Source organism: Sapajus apella, unplaced genomic scaffold (assembly GCF_009761245.1).
Source record: "Sapajus apella isolate SASKATOON/1434 unplaced genomic scaffold, GSC_monkey_1.0 scaffold97, whole genome shotgun sequence".
Taxonomy (NCBI): Eukaryota; Metazoa; Chordata; class Mammalia; order Primates; family Cebidae; genus Sapajus; species Sapajus apella.
The window spans coordinates 1,320,016-1,340,160 of record NW_022437037.1 but is presented as its reverse complement, the minus strand read 5'-3'; the positions used below and the strand labels follow the sequence as shown (position 1 = coordinate 1,340,160).

General features: G+C 56.7%; 1 protein-coding gene across 1 annotated transcript in view; it reads right to left on the bottom strand.

The window, feature by feature from the left end:
• LMX1B (LIM homeobox transcription factor 1 beta) overlaps positions 1 to 18,955 on the bottom strand; it is an 81,791-nt gene extending 62,836 nt beyond the window's left edge. The window contains exons 1-2 of the mRNA XM_032257271.1: positions 18,778 to 18,955; positions 17,797 to 17,983 (exon numbers count right to left, since the gene is read on the bottom strand). Coding sequence (XP_032113162.1) covers positions 17,797 to 17,983; positions 18,778 to 18,916 — 326 coding nt within the window. The 5' untranslated portion in view covers positions 18,917 to 18,955. The remainder of the gene's footprint in view (positions 1 to 17,796; positions 17,984 to 18,777) is intronic.
• Between the last annotated feature and the right edge of the window lie 1,190 nt (positions 18,956 to 20,145).

Here is a 20,145-nt window from a genome sequence, read left to right as displayed (position 1 = left end):
GGTTGAACGAAACAATATGATCCTTAAATCAGTGACTGCACAGTGTAAAGGCTTGAGAAATAACAATCAAACCCTTTACTTCCATTATGTTGTACAATTATGTGCATGCTCTATAACCTCCCCCTAGCTCTCTCCTCCTCCAAAAGGACTGCCCAGAATGCTGAGATTTCAGGGCACTGGTCCCCAGGATGTGCCACATGTCCTCCCAGCTGTCCTGTGGAACCACACTTGCTGCAACCCCACCCACCCATGCCAGGCAATGCGCCAGGCCCAGGGAGCTTCATCCATCAAGATGGACAGGTAACCACAGCTCATTCATTCATTCATTCATTCACAATGACACAACACACAGACGCATCTACCAAGTACCAGGCCCTGTGCTAGGCTTGTAGGTGCCCTAGGCAGAGGTTCTCAGACCTCAGCATGCAAGGCTTCCCCCAGGGGCCATCTGGGAATGCAGATTCATGGGCTCCACCTCGAGAGTTCGAGTCCTTTCACAGACCTAGGATTCTGCACATTTAACTAGTGCTGCAGGACAGATCCAAGCCCGGAGGACAGAGGTGGGGCTCAGAGCCAGAGAGACTCCATGAAATGGGTGACTCTTGTGCCAGGCCTTGGGAGCAGGGGAGTTCTCCAGAAGAAGAAAGGATGATGGAGGCCAGGGGACGTCTCCTGGGCAACCACCACAGCCTGAGCAAGACCTCTATGTGGGCAAGTGTCTGAGACATTTGGGAATGGCAGGTGAGCTGGGGGCCTGCAGGCAGGGCCCAGTACAAAATGAAAAGGCAGAGGCAGGGCCACTTGTTCAAAAATTAAGAATTTCAAGAGTGTGACAGCAGAGTGTGAAACCAAGCTAAGGGCCCTCCTGGGTGTGGGGCCTGATAGGGCTGCGCAGGTCAAGCCGGCCATTCCAGGGACTAGCTAAGTGGGTCACCTCTGCTGGGACCAGCCCAGAGTGCTCAAGACCCCAAAGCCTTAGCTAGACAGCTGAGTACCTGGGGGTTCCAGCCACCCCAACGCCAATCCCCAGGCCTCTGTGACCCTCCCTGAGCCCTGTTCCTTTTCCAGTCCCTCACCTCCAAGGTGGCCAATAGCCTCCTCCTGCCAGTCTCATCCCAGGCACATGCTGCCCCGTCATCTCCATAAAGTGCCTCTCCAGTTCCTGTCACTCCCCTGTCCAATAACCTTCAATGGCTCCCTCCTGCCCATAGGATAAAATCCAAACGCCAGAGCACAGCTACTGGTTCCTGCCCTGCTCTGCAGCCTTCAGACCCAGCAGCCCCTTGGCAGCCCCTCCACCAGACTCACTGTCCCAGCCCACCCATTTAACCCCTAATATTCCTGCTGCCAAGGTCCCCTCCTGGAATGCCCTCCCCAAATCCTCCCAAGCTCCAGCCTTCCAACTCACGGGCACCTGCCTGGGGTAAGCCGGCACACACTCTTGCTGCCTTCTTGTGTGACTAATGAGACCCCTGCCCACAACCCTACCCCCTAAGGAAAATAGCTCCCACTGACTGGTATGGCTCTTTGAACACAGCATCTCACCTCACTCTCCCGGCAACCTGGAAGGTAGGTTCTTTATGTGTATTTTGCTTGCGAGGGAATGGAGTCTCTGAGAAGCTAATGGATTTGTCAAAGGTCACACAGCTAGAAAGAGGCCAAGCCCAGAGTCCAGCCCCGCTCTCACCCTTATACTGTCTTTCCCTACGAACTGAGCACCTACTGTTCCCTGTTCTAGCTGAGACCTGATACATATGACCAAAGCCGGACCCCTCTGAGGCCCAGCACAAAGGACTATGAGAGCATTGGTAACAAAACTGGCAGGAACCACTCACCTAATGAGGACAGTCTTCTGCTCCCTCTGTAAATCTCGTCCTTACCCGGAGGCAGGTGTCTGGTCCTAAGGAAACTTTGAAGAAACTGAGGCACAGAGAAGTGAAAGCCTCTAACCTAAGGTTACACAGCTGGCAAGTGGTAAAACCTGAAGTTCCAAAGCACTGGTGAAAAATCTGGTTAAGTTCCTGGCCTCCCAAGGAATCAGTTCTGGGGTCACAAAATCCAAGAAGAGGCCAATATCTGCAGGCACAGGGACTGTGCTGGCCTGATTTCTGCTCAACGCTGCCCAAGCCCTCACTCTTACCCCACCCCACCCACTTAGCCTGTGAGCTCTCTGAGGGCAGGGTGGGCCTGCCCCATCCTGGCCCAGCTGACCAGCACCTGGCAAGGAAGCTGAGCAACTCGAAGGCCCCCAGCTGATCTCCTAGAAATCAGTAGCCCACACCTAATAGGCATTAGGTCTCTTACCTAATACTTCTTCTTCCTGACTTCCTGCCACGAGCTCTCACCAAGCGGATGGAGCACAGTGTTGGGTCCCTGATACTCCTTGTGCCCCAAGGCAAGCTGTTTCCTTTTACAAATTATTATTATTACTATCATTACTGTTATTTTAATTTAAATCTTTTGACGTTCAGGCAGATGTTTCTCTGCAGCCGTAAGGGCATGTCTGGGAGGATGGCACCTTGGGGACTGGCCTGAACTCTTGCCACGTGGGACAGCCCAACCAGTGGGCAGCCAGCTCCATCCTCCTCCAGGGGTCTGTTGCTACTCACTTATCAGGCTGACATCCCACAGGGGGCTACTGCCCTGCCCGCCCCTTTGGCTCCAGGCCTGCCGACTGGAACCAGAGCTGGAGGGGTGGGCAGGCGGGGGCACGTGGGAGGGGGCCAAGCCCTCACCACAGGCCCCTTTGCAGTTCAAAGTGACACAGTCAGGCAGCCGTCCCTTCAAAGGCCAGACAACGCCTGCCCCGAATTGCTGCACCGGCAGCCCGGAGCCAGGAAGGCACTGCAGGGGTAAAGGTGGCCCTGTGAGGGCTGGCCATGCTCCCATCCATGGGATAGACTTCCACTATCCTGGGCAAAAGGGCAGACCCCAGCCGGCCCCACCCTGTGGTGTAATCCTTGGAAAATCACCTTCCGTCCCTGAATCTCACTGCTTTCACTATGTATTTGCAAAGTACTCAGAAGGCACTCAGGGGTTGGTCATGCATGAAGCTGACAACATTGATGACGAAGATGATGATTCAGAGCCTCTCTTTGAGAGGCACCACCCCAAAGACAGGCCACCTGAGTGTGGTTCCCATCAGCTGCTCACTAGCTGTGTGACCTAGGGCAAGACACTTAGGTTCTCTGTGCCTTAGTTTCTTCCTCTGTAAAATGGGGCTCGGAAGGGATGATGCCATGCCTGTTTGGCACAAGACAGGTCACAGATAACAACCCTCCCCCCAGTGCTGAAATGTGCTACTGTCAGGAGGGTTGTTCAGGCCAAGTCAGACCCACTGAGAAGGCCGAATGCAGGTGCTCCCCCAAGCCTGGGTTCCCTGGAGCTGAGAAGGGATCCCAAGGGCAGATTGTGGTACCTGCAGATGCTGACTCCATGCTGCACAGCCCCTCACTGGCTGTGTGACCCTGGGTGTGTGGCTTCCCCCCTCTGAGCCCCAGTTCTGTCATCTGGAAACCCAAGCAAGCAATAGTGCTTTTAGGAACTCCCATCAAGATCTGGGGTGCCATCTGAAGCTGGCAATGATAAGTTTGCCACCTTGGGGAAATCACTGTACCTCTCAAGTCAAGCTTCAATGTTGGCAAACTGGGAAACAATATTAACAAAACCTGCCCCCAAGGCAGTGAGAAGATTCGATGAGTGAATCCCCACCAAAACCTTACAACAAGCAGCATGAAACGAACACTGGTCATTCATTAGGAGCCATTCCTTCAACAAACAACATTGAGTTGCAGTGCCAGGCCACCAGCAGGGCACCAATCCCAGCCAGAGGCCAGACTCCACCCTCCCGAAAGGCTGCTGAAAGTTTCTCATGACACAAGGCCTGGGTTCCATTTACTAGCTGTGTGACCTCGGGCAAGTTACTTAACTCCTCTGTGCCTCGGTTGTCTTACCTGAAAACGAAAATAATAACAGCACTTATGTCGTAGAGTCGTTAAAGAACGAAAGTGCTGAGAGCAGTGCCTGATGGACTACAAGTGCTAAGCAAGCATCAGCTGGGGTTATCATTGCTGCTATTGCCATGCCTGCTCCAGGTCTGCCCCACTACTCAGAAAGCCCTGTGTAGCTGGGCTTCCTTCTGCCACTCACAAACTTGGGAAGTGTTAGCTCCTGAGAGGTGCCCCAAGTACCCTGCAGAATGGAGGCTTCTGTGGGCTTCCTCTCTGGTCTGTTTCCCTAGCAGCTGGAATGCTTAGAAAAAAAGCACCCAGCCTGCTGGGCTTGTCAAAGCAGTGCTAGCTTTACTAGAACCAGGTTTGGATGGTGATTCTGTGGTCATAACAACGATTTTCTATACATACTGGTATAGAAAGGGGAACCCCCCGCTTTTTTTTTTTAACCTAATTGAAGACACCATCAAGTGTAAATATGCTGGGGTTTTTAATAAAAACACGATGGAGAAAAGTAGTCAGAGCTCATAATCAGAAGCAATTTGCGTCGCAAGCAGAGATGTGTCATTCCTCCCAAACCCCCCTCCCCACTTGGCTGTGCTGTGTGCGGGACTGGCTTTGGGGCTGGCAACTTTAGACCTATGGCAAAAATAATGAACAGCAGTGAGTCTTAGAGATAGCCTGAAAAATATTCTGGAAAAGAAAAACATATGCCAAAGAGTGTGGTGTAAAAGTCATATTTCATGCCTGACTTTAGAGAATGTTAATAAGGATTAGAACCATACTCCAACAGAACTACTATCAGTCAAGGCGGGGTAATTAATTTCACTTCAGATCTCTGTTTGGGAAAATGAAAGCAGTAAGTGCTGTTTCACAGCATAGAGATTCCATTGCACTACAACAACCCAAAGAACTTCCAAAGCCACGTCCCGCACCCAGCTGAGACCTGGCTGTTGCTGGCGGCCTCTCCTGATCTGTTGCCTTGTAGATTTGGGGACCTTTTCCGAATTATAACAATATCAATTTTTTTTTTTTGCCACAGGATTGGCTAATAAATATGATTAAGATAACACGACCCAAACCACATGTCCTCTGTTCGGCCTGCAACATGTGGAGGACAGATGTGTCTTCCGTGCGCAGATGACCCAGCCGACTGCTCCCCTGAGGCAGGGACCCTGGGAGATGGAGTCTCAAGAGGTTCCAGCACCCCACTGGCCCTCTGAGGCCCCAGCCAGGCCTCTGGCCTCCCCATGACCCACTGTAGAGAGGAAGGGCTAAGCCCAGGGTGTCTGGGAGTCAGAGACAAGAAAGATGGTGAGATGTGGCACTGTGCTCACCTGGCTTTTGTCCCTCAAGGTCTCAGTTTGGTAGATAGAATTCCTAAGTCGTGTGGCCCCATCCTATCCAGAAAACTATCAAAATCATTTCATTGTCCAGGTCCACCTGTCGTCCCCCTTAAAGAGCTGGGATCGAAGAACCTTCCTGTCCCTGAGATCTGGGCCCAGGGAAGACAGAGTAGGCCAGTGTTAAAGCCAGAGTCTGCGAGAGGGTTCTTGAAAGGACTGTGGAACTGCCACGTAGACCCCAAGCCTGGTAGTGTGTAGACTGGGATTTCTGCCTCTGCTCTGCTACAACAGGACAAGTCCTAGCTGCACCTGGACCGTGGTTTTCCCATTTCTACTGGGATCCTGAAGAGCCTTTCAGCTGGGACATCCTAAAGCAGCCCCAGGTCCCTGTGAGTGCAGCTCTGCTGTGCTCAACTGTGGTCGCTAGAGGCCACGCAGAAGACCAGGCCCTGGAAATGAGGGCAGGGCGGCATGGGCCTGCTGAGGTTGACCACGCTACTCCGGCTCTGGGGAAAGTTGGGGAGCAGGCTCAGAGGCAGGGCTGATGGGGGAAGAGCCCCTCCTACCCTGACCAAGCAGGGCTCCCAGCTCCAAGGCAAGGCTCTGAGCCAAGGTATGAGCGAGCCTCCTTCTCCGCTTTCCCTTAGGGACAGCAGGGAGAAAATAGAAGAGTCCCTCAAAGTTAGCTTGAGCCAAGCAGAAGGTCTCCAGCTGGCAGGAAGAAACAGGGCCCCTTTTTGCACTCCTCATGGACACAGGGGTGGGGGCCTCCCGGGATTTCACCCCAAAGTCTCCAGTCAGCAGAATCGGAGGGGGGACTTCAGAGGAATTTGTCTGTGATGTCCCCGCTCCTTGGTCTCCTATCAGAGCTTGTGGAGGCTCCGCTCTGGAGTGCCTCGTGGGCACAGAATGAATGAATGAATTAAGTCAGAGGCAGGCAGGCTGAGGGCAGGGCAGGGTACCTCTCTGAGTAAAAAAGGGAAGAAGGGTCCCTGGGGGAGGGGCACTATGTCGTGGATGAGCCTGAGCCGCCTGCATGGCAGGGACAGGGTAACTGGGCTACTGGGCCGAGGCTGCAGGGTCTCTCTTCCTGCTGGTCCCGGCTCAGAGGCCACTCAGGAGACCAGGTACATCAGGCTCCTCCGGAGCCCAGTGAGGTCAGGACAGCCTGGTGGAGGAACCATCTGACACCAGCCTCCAAGGCCTCCTTTCCATTGGGGCCGACTGGGCGTGGACTGCTGCATCCAGACCCTTATCAATGCTCAGGCAGGAGCCTCCCCCAAGACCAAGGCCTCTTCCCCGCGGAGGAGCCCGGGCCGACGGGTGGACTCTGCGAGCCCAGGGCGTGGGCCCCACCGGGCTGATAGGAACCATCTGCGTTGTCTTAGGCCGCCTTTCGGTCCACTGTCCCTCTGAACTCGGCCGGTTCCCGCGGGCCGTTTGATGCTCGCAGGGTCACAGACCCCCGCACACAAATCACCGCCGCGGGGCTGGGGGTGGGGCGGAGGCGCTGAAACCTAATCCGCAGAGTTTGCTCCGCCGCTGCCTCCTTGCTCTTTCCCTCGCTCGCTCGAAGCCCCCCACCCACCCCTTTCCAAACAAGGCTTATTTTTCTTGCCAAAAAAGCAAAGTTGGTATCAAGTGTTTCGAGAGAGAAAGTCTCTCCCCCACCCCTGACCTGGAAGGAAGGGCCGGTTGTCGACTGAGCCAGGATTGCAGAGGGGGCTCCGGGAGAGGACGGGCGGGAGGTGAGCTCGGGGCTTCTGGCTCCATCGGTCCCCTTCCCCACTCCTGCCTGTCAGTCCCACACTTAATGGCAGCGAATCCCATGGTCACCGGCCCTGTCCTATCCCTGTACTCGTCCTACCCAGAAAGGGGTTTCTCCATCGGAGCTCCCCGTTCCTTTGCTCCCAGAGATGGAAGCATCACTTCCTGCTCCTTCTACCTCCCCATAAAACAGCCCTTGCCTATCGCTTTTACGAGGTGACACCCTGCTCTCAGCCTGATCCTCCCTGAGCTCCGCGAGCAGGAGGAGGCTGGGTGCACTCAGGCGTCCCCGAGCACTGCCAGGGAGCACCGGCGCACGGGGGACTCCAGAGCGGAGCCTCTACGAGCTCTAATAGGAGGCCAAGGAGCGGGGACATCACAGAGAAATTCCTCCGAAGTCCCCCCTCCGGTTCCGCTGACTGGAGCCTTTGCGGTGAAACCCCGGGAGCCCTCCCACCCCTGTGTCCATGAGGGGCGCAAAACAGAGCCCCCGGAGGCGCGCAGGCTTCATTTACTGGGTGTTGGTTTTGCTTTTGGTTTTTCAGCCAGTGCAGCGACCCGGAACAGCGCGGCCGCTTCTCCGACGCCCGCGGCTCCCCGCTGAGGCCAGAGGCAAGCACTGCGGCTAAAGCCCGAGCCTCTGCGCCCGCGGCGCCGGCAGGAGTTCTGCGTGTTGGAGCAGGCAGCAGGGCTCAGGCACCGCGGCGGCGTCGAAGGGCCAGTCAGCGGACATGACTGGGTCTCTGCGGCCAGGGCGCAGCGGGAAAGCCCTGCAAACGGTGGAACGGGGGTGGCGGCGGCTGCAGCGGAGGTGGCGAGAAAGGCGCCACGGGCCTGGCGGAGAAGCGGGTTTCCTCGGGGGTCGAACAAAGGAATTCACCCTCGGAAGAAAGGGGCTGAGCGTGCAGCCAGGAATGGCCAACCCTGAAGACCTGCAGGAGTGCGAGCACTGTCACATTAGTCCCAGGGATCCAACGAAATCTGCCCCACCGAGGGCCCCAGCCTGGCATCTCCATTCGGCCTCTCTCTTCTGGTTAATCCCGCTTTAATGGGGGTGGTGGGTGTGTACCCCGAGGGCCACCTTTCCTGGGAATAGGGGACAGGGCAGGACCCGTGCTCTCCATCAGAGGAGGCAAAAACAACCCCCTAAGCCTCCCCCCATTCATCCTCCAGTCGTGGGGTCGTTGTCCCCATTTTCCAGACGCTGCCAATTAAGGCACCAGCAAAACAACCCCTTCCCCTGCCCCTGCGGCAAAGCGCTGGCTCCAGAGGCCCAAGCGTGCTCGGAAACGAAAAAGCGCCAGGGGGCTACCGAGCCGGAGCCCCCTCCTCCCGCTGCCCTCGGAAGGGGTGGAGGGGACACGGTTGTAAGGTGCTCCGCTTCTTTTCTGTGCTTGACATGAATAAGGGGATTAGGACGGCAAGTTTCCGTCGTTCACTCCGTGGGACAAAGGGCCCCGCGGTTTGAGCGGCACAGCCTCTGATTAAACGACAGAGCCCTGTCACTCAGCACCATCCTAGGTACTTGTGTTCGTGACATAATCTTATTAGAAGATAAAACCGGCGAAATCCTTTTCATAATGAAAAGTTACATTTAATGGCCGGACTCGCCCCCGACTCCCTCCCCGGACCCTGCTCGCCTTTCCCCGTTGCTGTTGGATATGGCTCGCCTGTAATTGGCATTTAAAGCACCAAGTCCGGGAGAAAAACGGGGTTTAGGGTTTTTGTAATCCCCCTAAACTGTCTTTGTTCGAAATCTCCACAGATACAAGTCTGTTAAGAGTAAATATTTGTGGATTGATACAACCACATTTCCCCCCTGCAAACCAAATCTAAAAAAAAAAAAAAAAAAAACCCGTTGCTCGCCGCCCTCGGGCCGGGGCGCAGGAGGGAGGGGGTTAGGGTCGACCCTAGCGTCGGCGACGGGAACTCGGCTTTTGGGCTGTCTGGTTGCCTCTGGGAGCTGAGGGACTTTGCACATTTCTCAGGCGGGAAAAGGGTCTTAGATTCTTCCCCCCGCCCAAACCCCTAATTTTCTGTTCTCTCAATAAACAAACCTCCTGAACTTGCTGCTTTCGGCCAGGCGGAGGGGGTCGGCGGGAGGGCTTGGGGAGGGGCGAGGGCTGTGCTCAACCAGGAATGAAATGCCAACTCTCCGGGTTCCAAGGAGAATTGCTAGTTCCTTCTGGGCCCTGGAAGGCCCCACCCGGCAGGACACCCCAAGTCCAGCCCAGAAGAGCCCCCGAGCCACCAAGGGTCCCCGAAACACTGAGGAACCCGAAGGCAGCCGCAGGGCCCCGGACTCCCGGCTCCAGCCCAGCCCGTCCCAGGATCGGATTCCTCCATAAATCAGCGGCCGGGTGAAAGGGCTGCGCTTTAGAAAGGGCAGGACCGTGTGCGCGTATTAGAGCGCGCGGTTCCCAAATCCGGGCTAAACCCCTGGTGACACCGAAATTCATCAACCGCCGCTGGCGCCCGCGACTCGGCTGCGGAGCCCAGGATCCTGTGTATGGTGTCATCCCACTCCCAGGAAAGAAGAACGTGGTGCAGGAACCGCCGAGAGGTGGGCCTGGGGAAGCGCACCGGTGGAGGTCGCTGAAAGCCACCCCACCCGCGTGTCCTGACGGCGAAGGAAGCTCTCCCGCCCAGGGGAAGGCAGTTATTCTAACCTTTTTCTTCCTCTGGCCAGGGCTGGCCCTACAGGGGGCAATCTTCGTGAGAGAGGTCAGTGACACCCTGCCTGCCCGCCCTCGGGTAGCAGCTCCCCCTCCCCACCCCTCCCAGGCTGGGCGCTCAGGAGGAGACTGGCAACTTTGTAGAGCCGGTGCTTTCCGGAGGTCTTACAGGAGGACTTAGGGATCCCATCCAGCTTTGGGAGTTGGACCCGCCTGGGGGGAAGTCTGCTACAAGGTAACTCTGGGCAGGGAAAAATCTGCTACAGAGTAACTCTGGGCCTGGGGGAAGTCGTTCAAGCTGCTCAGCCTCAGTTGCCCTCCCTATACACAGAGCTGGAGTAGTAGGTACAGTGAACTTCATAGGCACTCAACAAATACCAATGCCTTGCCCTTTTAGATGCATTACTATGACCTGCCTCTCTGTCCAGTAAGGCTCTGCTCCTGCAGGTTCACATCTACACTGACCATGCTCAGGAGTCTCTTGGGAAAAATGGGACCTCCCTGTCTCAGTAGTCATGAGGGCCCATTCACAGGCTGCCCTTGGCTCCGAGGAGCAGCGTCTGGCATCCAGACCAGCCCCATTCCCTTTTCAAGGGAAAAAATAAAAACACAGGCCCCTGACCTGGGTGAGAAGCAGAAGGGTGGGCAAGGCCCCTCTGGGAGGCCTGTTCAGGAGGCTGCACTTTCTGGGCCTCCCACGCAGGACAGACAATGCATTCCTGCCAGATGGGGCTGCCTTCGGCTCATTTCCCGGCAGGAAGAAAGAAAACATACATTGACTGCATGCCCAACACTGGCTGGCATCTTGAGTTTGTTCCACTTTATTCTCAGAGCAACCCTGTGAGATTAGAATGACCACTCCACTTCACAGTGAAGGGAACTGAAGCTCAGGAAGAGTTGTCAGTCCTTCCCTAAAGGCCCTTGGCCCTTGTCACTGGGAGATGGAGACATTCTGGATCCCCATTCTGTAACTGCCAACAAGCTTGCTCTTTGAGAAAATGTGCCCCACCCAGGACCCCTCCATTTGGAGGAGGTCACCCCAGAGCACCTTGATCCTCTGGATCCCTGACGGCAGCTCGGTCCTCGTCTGGTGCCCATACCCGACAGCCCAGTAACTACAGCAATCCAGGAGTCATATGACGAGTCACAGAGTCCCCTCAGAAAGCAGGCGGTGGGAGAAGCGGGAACAGCAGTCACACCCAACTTGTCCCAACCCAGCACCACTCCTGCCCTCCCGTCACTGCTGATGAAGCTCCCGGGGAGGCACTTGGGGGAGGGACCCCTGGCAGCCCTGTGTCCCAGCGTGCTCAGCTCATCTTCAGCTACCCGGCAGCTCGGTGGCCTCCTCATTCCTGCCAGCCCCAATGGGCATTGCTGTTGCTCTGGGTAGCCGTCAGAATCTTCCCCAGCTAGCCACCTCCCCACAGATCCTGGGGAAGCCTCTCTCACAGCACCAGCCTGGCCAGGAAGCAAACATCTTTGTTTCTTCTGGAACCAGGCTCCAGGAACTGGGTTTTTCCTTTAGCAACACTTACCCCCAGTTTACCAAGTGCCAAGGCCAGCTAGGTGTTCTGCCATCAGCCAGGACATTCATCCAGGGCTGGTCTGAGCCAGACTCTCAATGGAGACAAAGCCTCCCCACAAATGTACCCACACATCCCCAGATCCCCAGCCCCGCACCCCCACTTCAGGGCCCCAAGGTCAGCAGGGCAGGTCCAGCAGCTGCCAGTCAAGATGCTGAGTAGAAATGGATACACTATTAACCAGAGAATAACAAAGGAAGGGCCCATGCGGAAATTTATTTGTACTGATCAGGCGAAGCAAAGGTAAAGGGCAGAGAGGAAGTGCTGTCAGCCAGCCTGAAATCCAAGAAAGTTGCCATTCGGAGCACAGTGGCCCCTTATACCCCACCACTCCTCACCGCAGCGGTAGTTAAAGCAAACACAGGCCCTTCACTGCCCCGTCAGTTACACCTTCCCCCCAAAATTACACAAGCTTGGAAACGTTTTTCTGAGAGAAGATGGATGCTTCAGGAGACTTGAGGTCAAGGCTAGGCTGTTTAAAGTATATTATTAACAAATAAACATTTACTGCCAAAAAAAAAAAAAAAAGAGAGAAGAAGAGAAAAACCCTATAGGCCACCGGGGAACCAAATCATGTTGCTTTTGGCATCAAATGACAGGAGACATTTATGACATGAATGGAGAACACCAGCCGGTCGATGAAATGGCAAACGTCTGCCACTTTGCTTCCTCTACCTTCGTGAATCAACTTTTTCAAATATGGTTTTCGGCCTTAGCCCTCTCTTACTACCACCGACTCCCCACTTCTGACTGCAGTGGCAGTAAATATATATAATTTTGGTTTTGCTCTTTGCTGCCATCGGCACAGAATCTGGGTTGGAGAGGGCCGGAGGAACTTCCGGCTGGGGCAGCCAGAGAGCCAAGAGCCCTGGGTCCTCGGGCACCCCCAACTGACTGACAGCTCACACGCAGCTCCTTGGATGAGTGGACTATCCCTCCCTTCCTCCCTCCCCGGCTGAGGCTTGACTGTGGTGTCTAACAAATTGGAAGTTGTAACTCATGTCGGTGAGAGTATCCTCCATCCTTCAGCCTAACTGATGCCAAAGTGGGACTGTTTTTTTTTTTTTCCTTCCTTTTCTTTATTTTTTAGAAACTCCAGAGCTGCAGGACAGAGGAGGCTCCTGGGAGAAGCATCGCCAGCCACCCATGGGTGGAAACCTCACAAGGCCACAAAGCCCGGGCTGGAGGGGCTTTCTCAGTTCCTGGAATGGTGTTTCTCTACCTTTCAAACCTCGTCTTCCTTCTGAGAAAGAGACAGATCCCTGGATCTCTCCCCCACCTACCTCCTTCTCCATTGGCTGAGCTTTATTTTTTTGTCGTTTCAATCACAAAACAATGAGTACAAACAGTTCTTCAAATTTGAATTATTAAGCTTTTCCAAGCTATATGCGGGCTCTGGAGATGCCAATTGTTTCTTGGTAGAAATACTGTTGCTCTGGACCAACCTCTGTCTGCCCCTAAGGAGAAAGAGCCTAGCACACCAGGACTGTTGTGGCCCTTTCTGTTAATGCAGTTCGCATCTGTGCTCACCCACAGGTTTTCCACCTCTCTTGAGGTACAGGAGAGGATAACAGATCCCTTGGAGAATGCAATCTGTATTAAAGTTCCACCGGGTGCCTGTGTAATCCTCACAACCACCCTGCAAAGTCACATCATCACCCCCAGTTTGTTGATGAAGCCCAGCTCAGAGATGGGCAGTCACTTAGTGAAGGTCACACAGCTGCCAAGTCTTGGGGCTGGGAGATGAACTCAGGTCTGACTCGAGTCTAAAGCTCTTTTCAAGGATGAGGAAGGCAAGACTTTCACAATGTCCTATAAAGGCAAAAGCAATGGCTTCCCCTGGGTGCTCCTCATCCTCCCTGCATGGACAGGCTCAAGGCAAACCCTGCGTGCCATGGAACCTGGGCATAGAACCTGTTGGCAGTCTAGTATGTGTCCTTGGAGACGAGGTATTCCCTGCCATGCTGACGGTGAGAAGAATAACAGCAATAACATCAGAGTATTAATAACAAGCCAGGCAAGATGCCAGGTCCTTTGGGGCACCTTATCTCAAGTCCTTATACGAATACCTGCCCCCAGCAGAGTAAGTCCCCATTTCACAGAGGAGGATCAGTTAGGTGCCAGGGCCATGTGGTCTCTAAGCCTGGCTCCAATGGACAGGGCAGGAGAGAGTTGACAGTCACCAATCATAGACACAGAGGAGATCCTCTCAGCCTGCTTCCCCCACTCAAGAAAAATAGGGCAAACAAATAAGGCCACACCAGCCCAGTGCCCGGGGAGTCCAGGGTGAGCCAGGAGTCACTGTGAATAATGCCTCCGTTCAGCAGCAGTGGACTGCAGCCTCAGGAAGGCCTGTGCTTACCCGCTTGCACACAGCCAAGGTGCTGGGTTAAATGGTGAGATCCCCTCCAACGGGCCAGAGGATCCCCAGACTTGGGCTGCCAGGGTGATCCCTTTGGGTCTCAGTCCCCAGAGACAGCACCATGAAAGTCTTTCTGTAAGGCAAAGTCCTGGCTTCTCCTCTCAGGCAGCTAGTTTCCAGGACAGACCCTCTGTAGTCCGGAGTGAGTCTGCTGGGGTGAGATGGGGGGCTCACTCGCTGGGGTACACACTGGGGAAGGAGTGCTGCTGGAGAGTGGCACCCTGCAGGAGGGCCTACGGGAGGCTTTCCAGGCTGGGAGAAGCAGCAGCCAGAGAAGGCCGAGCCTGACTGCTCTCCCCCTGGGCCACACCCGAACTTGCGAGCTGGATGGCGAGGGTGGGGGGAGAGGTGAGCCTCCCAGGAAGGTCTTTCCCAGGGTAAACACTTCCAAAGAAAGGAATGTGTAGGGCAGAGCCGTTGGGCCAAGGGAGCTGCAGCCAGCTGGGGGAAATTTTTAAAAAACTCACCCCAGGGCTTTTTGTGGAACTCAATCAAAGCCTCGATGCTCCCCTTCTGCCAAGGAGGGCATATCCTACCTGGATAGGTGAACCCAAAGGGCCCCCGTCGGGCCCGACGGAGCCCTGGAAGTCTGTGCAGCCGAGAGGCTCCGCTGCCCGGGCAGGCCTTGCGGGCCGAAGTGGGCCGTGGCCTCGCCGCCGAGGTAGGAGCGCAGCCCGGGCTGGAGCTCCGCGTCTCGCCGCGCACAAAGGCGCCGCTCGCGCCCCAGCGGGTCTTGGGGTCGTTAGACCTGGGAGCTGTCTTACAAGCGATTAGACTCCATTTTGTGACAGATTTTTGGACTCTCCCACCGACCCTCCCCCCTTCCGGAGCCTCCTCCAGGAATTCGCCACCTCTTCAGGATAAAAACCCTTTCCAGACGAGCGACAGACGGCAAGAAAAGAGAGTTACATAATTCTATTTGGCCAAGCCGCCAAGAAAAAAACAGGGTGGGGTGGGGGGAACATGCCTTATTTTTCATTTGTTCTCTGGTGAAGGACGGGGAGAGGCGTTCCTGATTTGCAGGACGCTGCGTTTCCTCTCCGTTTCTTAACCGGTTTTCTGTCTGAAAAGGCTTTTTTTTTTTTTTTTTTTTTAATAATGAGACCCCAAAAATCACACATGGGGAAAACAGAGACTTTTGGAGTTAAGAATGAAAATGCCCAAACTCCGCGGCTGACCTCTGCTGTGCTCTGCCCACCAAGGATGTACAAGAGGATTTTATCAAATTTGGCTCAATGTGCCGCAGTGTCAATTAATCACCCCCGTAGTGCGTAAAAGAACTTGGCATTTCTGGGTGTCCCGGATCTCGGGGAACAAATCGAAAGGAGGAAGAAACACGTACGAAAAACGGCAACTTCTTTTTAAGGATGGAGCCCTGCAACTCAATCAGGGGTGAGGACACATTCTTCAAGTTGTGTTTGGTGCGGGGATTGTTAATTTCCCAATGCCGCTGGTGCACAGACTCGACAAAATCAAGAAGGCACGTTTCTGTGCCCGCTTGCCTGGATTCTCGTCTGAAAAGCATTTACGCACAGATGAAATAAATATGCATCTGCGAATCTCAAAGAAAAAAAGAAATGTGAATAAAAAAAATTATTGTGCTAAGAATATCCCTTTTCAGGGAGCCGCTGCCTGCCTGGAGCGGTTCTCCATCTCCCTGCAAAACGACTCCCTGGGTATTTGTCCCCAGGACTGTCTTGATAACACCCACCCCACGCCTCACCCCTAGCACATCCTGCTGGCCTAACGAAGATACCTAATTGGGATTATTGGGAAAAACGGGATGAGGGAGGAGAAGTGAACTGCATAGCTAGAATAATGCACTCCCCACCCCAGGCTTCAGCCCCACAGAACCCAGACTGAGTGAGGTCTGGGGACCTGAGATTCGCCCTGTGCCAAAAATCATTCCCAACACACGAGACTGCACTGAAGAAGCCGACTCTTAGGTGACTTTTTCCTTTTCTTTTAAAAACAAATATACTTTGGACAAAGCAGTCACAAATGTTTAACGTTTGTTTTGTAGGATGAGGGCTAAGGCAACATCCAGCTGAAATTTCATGACTTTACCATTCTGTGCCTGAAGAACTGGGGGCACCCTTTCTTCTTTTTAAAGAGAAGCTCCATAAATTATTATGGGGGGTGGGGGAGGCAGAATATGTACAAGTGATTGGTAAGAATCTTTTCAATATATTAAAAGTAGTTTTTGTTATTTTTTTTTTTCAAACCGTGCAAATGATTCGGAGGTCCCTTTCTAGTTTCCCCAGCCCCCTTCCCCCACGTGTGTCGCCAAGGCTGGTGGCTGAGCTGGGTGGTAAGTGGCACTGCCAGAGCTCGGAGGTCAGGCCAGCGGAGACCAGGGGTGCAGGGCTGGTGCACTCTACAGAGGCCAGCCCAGAGCCCACAACCATATCTACCCCAATCTAATTTTCCCATTCTATTTGTGCTGCTATATGCTTGGGCTGTGGCTGAACTGACTGGAGGCATCTCCATCTCCCAGAACTAGAATCAAATTAGTCCAGAGCACAGCACAAAGCCGACCGATGGCCGTGTGCCTAAATCTGGGGTGCTTCCTATTGAGAAGAAGGCCTCATCTGCACTCTGGGACCAGCAAAACAGCTGACCCTCTGCATGGACTCCAATCCCTACCCAAAGATCCCTCAGCCGGAAGAAAGAGCTAAGTGCAAAAAGCAGCTCCAGCTCAGCCCCTAGATCACCGGGCACAGCCAGGGCCTTTTGGGGTAAAACCTGATGTCCTCGCTAGGGCTCTGGCCTGCACTATTTCCAGGCCTCAGTTAAACAGTTCGGCTGTGCTGCTTTCCACTAGGGCCTGGATTTGGGGACAATCCCTGGGCACAGCAGGTAGGGTGCACTCACCATGAGGTGCCAGCAGCCCAGCTTTTCTTTCCCTGGATGCTTGGGCATACATAGCCCTCTCTGAGCACTAAACAACCGAAGCAGCTTCCCCACTCTGCAGGCTCATCCAGGACGGTTTTCTGGCATCACTAAAAAGTTTTCACAGGCACCCACTTGTCTCTGCAATGGGGCTTTGGGGATCCCCACACCCCTCTTTCAGTTGTGGCTCCTTACTGCCTCCCTCCCAATTGCACTGCCAGGCACAAAACCCAGCAGGTCAAATGAAAAAGCCTGCATGTACTGTTATCTGTCCCCAGCCCCGGCTATACAAATCCAGTCTCAGCTAAAAACTAAAGTTAGCAAGAAGGGCTCAACCCAAGTCTCTGGTCTCAGCGCTGAGGTTTGGGTTATAACAGGGCAGAGCGGGCCGTTCCCCTCCTCAGTACACACTGCTAGAAAGGAGACCTTCTGGGGAGGGCTAACTCTGTCAGCTCCTCACTCCCACTGGGAACCCCAGATTGTAGCTTGCCCCCTTTTGACGTCCTCTTCCTGGAATGCTTCCCCAACCCAGAAAAACTGCAAGTGCAAAATTCCCGCATGGAACGGTTTGGGGAATATGGACATTCTTTTCTTTCCATCAGGGACTAACAGTGCAGCAGGGAGCCTGGCAGAAAGGGGTCCTCCCTTGCTGCTGAGGCCGTTCAGTGTCCAGCACTTCATCTCCTGGCTCCTGGCTCCCGGCTCCTGGCTCCCGGCTCCAGGAATCCCAAACCCCCACTCACCAGGGCCTTGAAGCAGTCCGCCAGGCCTGGCTCCCTAAAGCACCGTTTTCCTTTGGAAATCAATTTTGTGTTCCCAATTCTGACCTCCGTAGGGCCAGACCCCATCCCAAGACCCAGGCACCAAATTCCTCAGCCGGCCCAGGGCCTTGTCCTGCACCCCAATTCAGCGGCCCAGAGCAGGATTCCGGGACAACGGATAGCAACTGGGGGCCGTCCGGAGGTTCCCGGGACCCTATCAGTGCTGGCTGGGCTGGGCTGCTCGGTCCCAGCCCCAAGACGCGCAGCTCCCAGAGCCCTCAGAGCTGACCGGCCCAGCCGCGCACAGAGCCGGCAGAGCTGGCGCGGGCCGGGCCCGGCAGGGGGCTGGCTGGGCTCGAGTGCCGGGTGGTGGCGGGGAAGGAGGACGAGAAGCGCTTACTGTTGGTAGTCTTGTTTGCAGTACAGTTTTCGATCCCGGAAGTAGCAGCTGGTGGTGAGGGCTTGCTGACACGCCGCGCACTGCAAACACTCCTCGTGCCAGGACGACTCGTTGACTCGCATCAGGAAGCGGTCGGAGATGGGCCGCTGGCAGCCCTCGCAGACGGCGGGATGCGGGCAGTCGGAGCCTGCAGCGCACAGGGCGAAAGCACGGCAGTCAGTACCGCCCGGCCCAGTTCTGGCGTCCCGGTCGCACCGGGCCCACAGTCCCCGGCCCCGAAGGCTCGGGATGCCCGGGATCACCGCCCTCCGCTTGCGCCCCCCGGACCGCCGCGCCAGGGGCCGGGCGGCCCCAGCTAGTCGGTCCCAGTCCGCAGGCTCCGGCGCCGTAGAGGCCGCGGGCCTCGAGCCTCGGCTCGGCGCTGCGCTCTCCCCGTCTCCGGAGAATCCGCGCTCGGTGTTACGACAAATGAGAACGAGCATGGCGCAGGGTGGCCGGCTGGGACCAAGACAGGAGAGGTGAGGCTGGGGCGCTCGCTGGCTGACACGCCCCACGGCAGCGTTCCTGGTCTTCTGTCCCCGATCTCCCCAAGATCTGTGGTTTGAGTGACCCGGGAGACGTTTTTCTCTTAGAAGCTCCCCCACCCCAGGTGAGCTGGCGCCTCTCCCAAGCTCGCCAAGGTGACTGCTAGGTCTTCCATCACCCCTGCCACCCGCCACCTACGCAGCCGGAGTGGCAGCTCTAGAACCTAGGCCTGAAAGGATGGTGGGTGGCGACTGGAGCTGTCCTGTCCCCTCAGGACGCCCGCCGGAGGCGTGCTTGCGGCCCTCTGGTGATGACTCCAGGAGTCCTGTCTCTCTGCCCCCATCCCCATGGCAAACCCATTTCCTTTATCCGTTGGCCCGGACGCCCGTGTCCACAGCCGGACGACGCCCCTGTCCCAAGCCCTAGACTACTCGAGCGTTCCGATCCCGCACTCACCCAGCAGCACCCCCAGAGTGGCGGGTCCGGGGCGCAGGGCGTGCTCCTCCATCTTGATGCCGTCCAACATCTTGGCGCAGTCCGTCTGCCCGCGAGGGAAGCACCTCTCCAGCGACTCGGGACCTGTTGCTATATCCATGGGACGAGGGGCGCGCTGCGGAGCCCGCCGGCCCGGCTGCTCGCCTGCCGGCCCGTCCGCCCGCTCTCCGCCGCCGCGGCCCTGGAGCCGGGGAGGCGCGACCCCCGCGGGGCAGAGGCTGCGGCGGCCCCCGGCGAGCGTGGAGCGGCGGCGCGCTGGCGCTGGCCCCGGGCCCCGGCGTCGTGCGGGCGGGCCGGGGCGGCTGCAGCCCGCGCCGCGCTCTCCTGGGCACTGGCAGCCACGCGCGCCGGCTCCTCTGTCACCTGCTTGTCAGTCCCGGAGCCCGGCGGCGGCGGCGGTGGCAGCAGACGGAGCCGCGGGGAGGAGGCGGCGGCAACGGCGGCGGCGGGCGGGGGAGGGGGTGGGGGTGCAGGGGCGGCCCCGCAGGCCGGGGGGGCGGTGCGCGGCGCAGCGGGGTCCCGGGCGGGGCGCAGCGGGCCGCGGGGCTCCGGGCGCGCTCCCCGCGCTACTCCAGTGCCATGGTGCGCCCGCGGAGCCGCCGGGTTTAGAGCTGGGGCTGGCGGCGGAGGGATACGGGCCGCCTCACCTCTCGAAACTTCCTGACATTTGAACCCCGCGGCCCGTATCCCTGCGCCGGGATGCGCCGCCGGCTCCACGTCAAATAGTGCCGTCCCGCCCCCCCTCCCGCGTCCGGGCGCCCCGCGCCGCGCCTGGCCCCAAGCGCGGGCCCCAGCGCCCCGGCCCGGTCGGCCGCCCCGCGGGCCCCTTGCAGAAGTTCGGGTCACCTTCGAAACAAATCCCTCTGCTCCACCCCCTTGAAAAACTGATTTGGGAGTTGGGGAGCGAAGGCTTTCTCTTTTCTCCCCTGCCTTCTTTATTATTAATGTTTTGTAAAGCTCCAGCGCTATGAGGAGTGGCCCCGAGCGAGGCCAGGCTGCGCGGACGGCGGGGAGCGCGGCGGCTCCGCCAGGGGACGGCGCCGGCCCGGAGTGGCTGCCCGGAGACCCCCGACTGTCGGCCGAGGTAGGTCGCTGGAGCTGAGTCGGCGTCCCCCGGGCGGCGGCGCCTGCTCGGGGTGGCTTGGTCCGCGGAGAGGGCCGGCTCCCGGGATCGAGGGACGGGGGCGGGCAGAAGGCAAGGAGGGCTGGCCCTGGACTCGCCCAAGGGGGACCCAGGCCCAGGAGCGGGGAGTGGGCCCGGAGTGTGGGTGAGGGGTCCGGGAAAACTCCGGGCCTGGCAGAGATTGGGCGGAGGACTGAGCCCAAGGG